Source organism: Anneissia japonica, unplaced genomic scaffold, assembly GCF_011630105.1.
Source record: "Anneissia japonica isolate Jap-2015-1 unplaced genomic scaffold, ASM1163010v1 scaffold287829_len2072220_cov186, whole genome shotgun sequence".
NCBI lineage: Eukaryota > Metazoa > Echinodermata > Crinoidea > Comatulida > Comatulidae > Anneissia > Anneissia japonica.
In genome coordinates this window covers 340,996-345,647 of record NW_022716075.1, presented here as the reverse complement: position 1 = coordinate 345,647, position 4,652 = coordinate 340,996, and the positions used below count along the sequence as shown (strand labels likewise).

General features: G+C 35.6%; 1 protein-coding gene across 1 annotated transcript in view; it reads right to left on the bottom strand.

Moving 5' to 3' along the window:
- Window positions 1-6: 6 nt before the first annotated feature.
- LOC117109638 overlaps window positions 7-4,652 on the bottom strand; it is a 22,790-nt gene continuing 18,144 nt past the window's right edge. The window contains exon 2 of the mRNA XM_033252026.1: window positions 7-2,887. Coding sequence (XP_033107917.1) covers window positions 1,286-2,707 — 1,422 coding nt within the window. The 5' untranslated portion in view covers window positions 2,708-2,887 and the 3' untranslated portion in view covers window positions 7-1,285. The remainder of the gene's footprint in view (window positions 2,888-4,652) is intronic.

The window sequence follows — 4,652 nt, the reverse complement described above, 5'->3', positions numbered from 1 at the left end:
TCGTTTTATTTAAATATTTAATAATCTAATTCAAGCAAAATTACAGTACCAGTACCAAAATTCAGAAAAGTTTGTATTCCTTTAAGAGACAAATAAAAAAAAAGAAAAAAATATTATCGTAACTTGTAATTTCAGCCCTCCAGCTGAAACCTGAGACTGGCGGATAGAATTGAAACAGAGATTAAACATCTGAAAAAATCTCTCAGTGTTCAGCGCACACACAGTGACTACCACCGATTTAGCCGAGGTTAGCTGATCTGTCATTTATTATAAGTAATTTTATCGTCAAATCCTATTTAATTGTCTCTGTGCGCCAATTTCATAATCCATATTAATTATTATTTAGATTTCTTATTGCAATCTGACAAACCACACAAAACAGTACAAAAAAAATCACAGTAATACCTCGCTAATAACATTGAAATGTACGATCGTTTGAGATCGGTGCTTCCAATGAATGAATGAAGTATAGCTATGGAATGCTAGTGAGAGTGATAGTGCCAATAATATTTGAACTGGAATAGCATTATATAAAATAACTATACAGTATTGTTAAACAATAAGACGGTTATCTTTATATTTTATTAAAACCATTTCAAAATGTATTTATATTATTAAAATATGCTGATACTCACCCAGCAAACAAAAAATTCATTGTAACATTCGTGAACGTTGTGAATGTTTTGGTTACGTTATGCCACAAATTAACGTTAGCACATCGTTGCAGCAACGATTTAGTCAAAACTTACGTCAAAAATACGTATTTATGATTCTATACAAAAACACCAGCTGCAACGATATTATAACATAGTTGTTAGCTGGGTTGAGCTCTACCGTACATTATATTCAGTTTCAATATTATTAAGGCATAGTCCTAATTATTATGGTTTTTATTAAGGTTATTTCTAGTAGGCTTATTATACATATTATCATTATAACGAGCAATACAAATCCTAAAAATCTAGCTATTTTACATATATACCGTAACGATTGGGTCTTTAATATTATATTACAGTATTATCATTTATATTTGTAAATAATAATGAAAGATATAATATATAGCACCTTTACCGGCGGGGTTCAAGATCTGAGAATTTTATGAAGATTCAGAAAAAAAAAAAAAAAAAAACATTTTCAGAAAAAAAAAAACCATTTAGAAGCCAAAACAAAATTTTGAGAACGCAGTCGTCCAGCGGAACCAGTTAACAAAGAGACATCATCTGTTAATTCCAAAAGTTTCTGAATAAACACCAGTTTTAGTCGGGAATAATTTTACCTTTCTCTTTTAGACATGTGAATATGAATTATTTTCAGGTAGTGCTTTATCTTTATCTTTTTTGATTCCATATTCAGACACCTCAGTGTAAACTGATTCGATGTCTGCTTGTTCGGACACCTGGACACCAACTGAGTGTTTACCATCAATCACCTGTGGACTAGATATTCCATCCTTTGGTTCGAAATATACCTCTGGTTGTGCGATTCGCTCGCCGTATATGTCAATGGACTGTGGCAGTTGAAAGTGATAAAATCCAATAATGACGGCAGTGAAGAGAGCAATACATAGGCCACAGCTTCCGGTCACTGCGAGAATCAGAGCTGTTGACCACGTAAATTCAGGACCACCGTCTGGAACTTCTGGTGTTGGGCTGACGGTGGCCTTAGAATCGTGGTTCACTAATAACGTTTGTGTCACGCTGCTCGTTCCTACTGCGTTATGACCGATGCAAGTTAAATTCACCTCCCGCACAACTGTCGATTGGGTTAATACCAGGCGTAACGTACTTCCGTTATGCTGCTTGTAATACTTAACGGTAGGATCGTGATGAAACTTAACTTCCCAATCGTACGTAACACTAGTTGGCTTAGCAAAACTCGTGCACACGTAAACGACCTCTTGCTCTTTTCGTTGCTTGTCCAATGTAATCTCAGTTGCACCATTGATAGTTATTGATGGTGCAAAGTTCACGTTCACGATACTAAATGAACAATTTTTACGAAATCGTTGAGGGTAATCGTCATTCGGTGGAGTTTGAGAGCACCAGAGTAGGCCTGTTACTCCATCGTCTGAGCGGTGAGCCTCAAATGTAGCAGTATATTCGAATGTAGATTGTATATTGTCCGCAGGTTTGCCACTTAGTAACTTGTCACCTTTATAAATATTTAAGCGTACACGAGGGTTCGTGTTTTCTTGGGTACAGGTGACTTTGACTATCTCACCTTCGTTGTAACTACCATCGAGCCGAAGACAGTCGGGATTAGGTGTGGAAGGAACCCTAGTGACGTTTAGCACCGCTCTCTTTGACTCAACTCTCTGGTTTCCATCGTTAACGGCGACACAAAAAAACTGTTTACCAGCATCGGATAGTAGTACTTTAGATATTTTTAACCAAGATAAATTTACATCTACAGATGTGTCTTCGCCTCTCTTTACCGTGTAGCGGTCATTCGATGTGATCTCTGTTGAATCAACAAACCATTTTATCCTTCGATAATCCCTAATGGCACAGTTTAAAAAAACTTCGGTTCCTTCATAAACGTCTCTATTTGCCGGATCTGTTACGAACGTCGAAGCGCCGGCCAAGTTGTTACAGTGTAAACATAAGACATATACTGTCATTAATGTGTCCAAGTGTGTGTAGTCTCGTCGCCGACGGTCGGCCATCGCGCTTGCTAATAGCAAAGACCACATGAGGCTTAGGTACATTCATTCATTCATATTGCACTGTTGACTGCATGAACTTTGTTATCGTCTAACTGCTGGACCTCACAACAGCACAAATTAACGACGACTTATTCAGTTTTATCGATTAGGTAATTAAGCTCAGAGTGCTCATAACAAATTATTATAGACTTTAGCCAAACATTGACGAACCTTAGCTTCAATCTGAAAGAATAAAAAGAAATACACGCCTTAAGTATGTTTCTATATAACACACTATGTTACCATGGCCATAGAGCATACGACATTATTTATTTAAGTATGTCAACTACTACCTAATAGGGTCCTTATTTTTTTTATACATTGTTATGTAAATGATATACAGAAGATACATTAACACAATTCTATACCAATAACGAAACAGTATTTTACTTTCTTAGTTTAAAAAATGATAATAGATGTGGATGGTAATGACTTTATAGCAATATAAATGCTCAACGATTATCACGTGACCACAAACGTAGAAAGTGTTTGCTTAAAGATAAGCAGGAAAGTGATGAAATAAATATAAAATAGAGTTGAGTTTCGAACCAAGTTAGAATGTTCGACTTGCTCAATCAACTCGAAGATAATCATCATTAGTATCAATGCGCATTGTAGCAGAAGATATCAATAGAAAACCATGCGGTTGAGTAAATGAAGTGCTAAAGTTAACGCCAGTCGTGATGAAATCAATAAACTTATGATGAGTATAATTACTTCCACAAGGCAGACAACATTATACGCAGTCATGCGGCTACTGTTGTTACGCAGCTTTAATATTGCGCCAATTCACTCCAGTCACTCACCAACTTTCTTTCATGAGACATTATATGACTTAGGCCTACCATTATGTTTATAATACAGTATGTATTTTGACATAGCACGAACAGTAAGTCTAGTGTTTTTAAACTTCCCAAGAAGTTTCGTAACGCCCTGCGCGCACGTAATTGGAGTTGTCTGCTTATTACGTTGTGAGAGCGTATTCGTGACGTTTGGTCAAAGCAGATAGATTGGTGTTGGCGGCTTAGGCTCAAGATGTCTTTCACGTGACTTACTCCCTCGCGCAATGTCTTTGATCGTGTGTCCTTATTATTGACCTTATACAAATAACACACATACTTTTATCTATAGTATATCAATACTAATAGTAAAAGTAACAATAATATTCATTATTATCATTATTGTTATTGTTATTTTTCATTATCGTTTTCACTAATATGATTATTTATTGAGCAAAATGATACAAGAAATTTACAAAGTAAACAGCAAGGGATAAAAAAACCGCAACGGACACTCTACTAAGAAGACACACAAGCAGCCTAGTCCACCTTTGCTAGTGAGGCATGTTGTTCCGTGATTTTAACTCATACACCTACTTTTGCTACGCGACTTTTTCAATCACTCGTACTAAAACTTTAAATCATATACAAATTAAATAAAGACGTCAATGAAGTAGACATAAATGAGCTGTTAAATAAGGTGTATCGAGATTGTTGACATGTCATAAAACAACAAGGTAACCCTAAAGGGTACAGTACATCGGATATTTCATACGATGCATATATAACGAGAGACAAGTCACAAGAAAACATGACTTCTTAAAAAATGTAGAATTATGACGCCTCATAAAACATTAAATTCATAAATCACTTCCCACAACTTCTCGTTAGAGTACGGATGTGGTAACTGTTTGTACATATCATTAGGCATTTCACGTGATAAAAATTATAGAAATAAACATATTTTGCATGCCGTAAGTGAAGTACAGCGATCCCTGTTCATTGACAATTGATATTCCTTGCGAGATTGAATTAGCAGGCGCGTAATGAAGAGAGATGGGAAAAATGTGAACCATTGGTATTCAATTGAAAGAAATTTTGTTATGTTTATATACCGAGTTTGGCAACAGTAATATTATTCCTAGGCATATATATACAGGCCTATATAT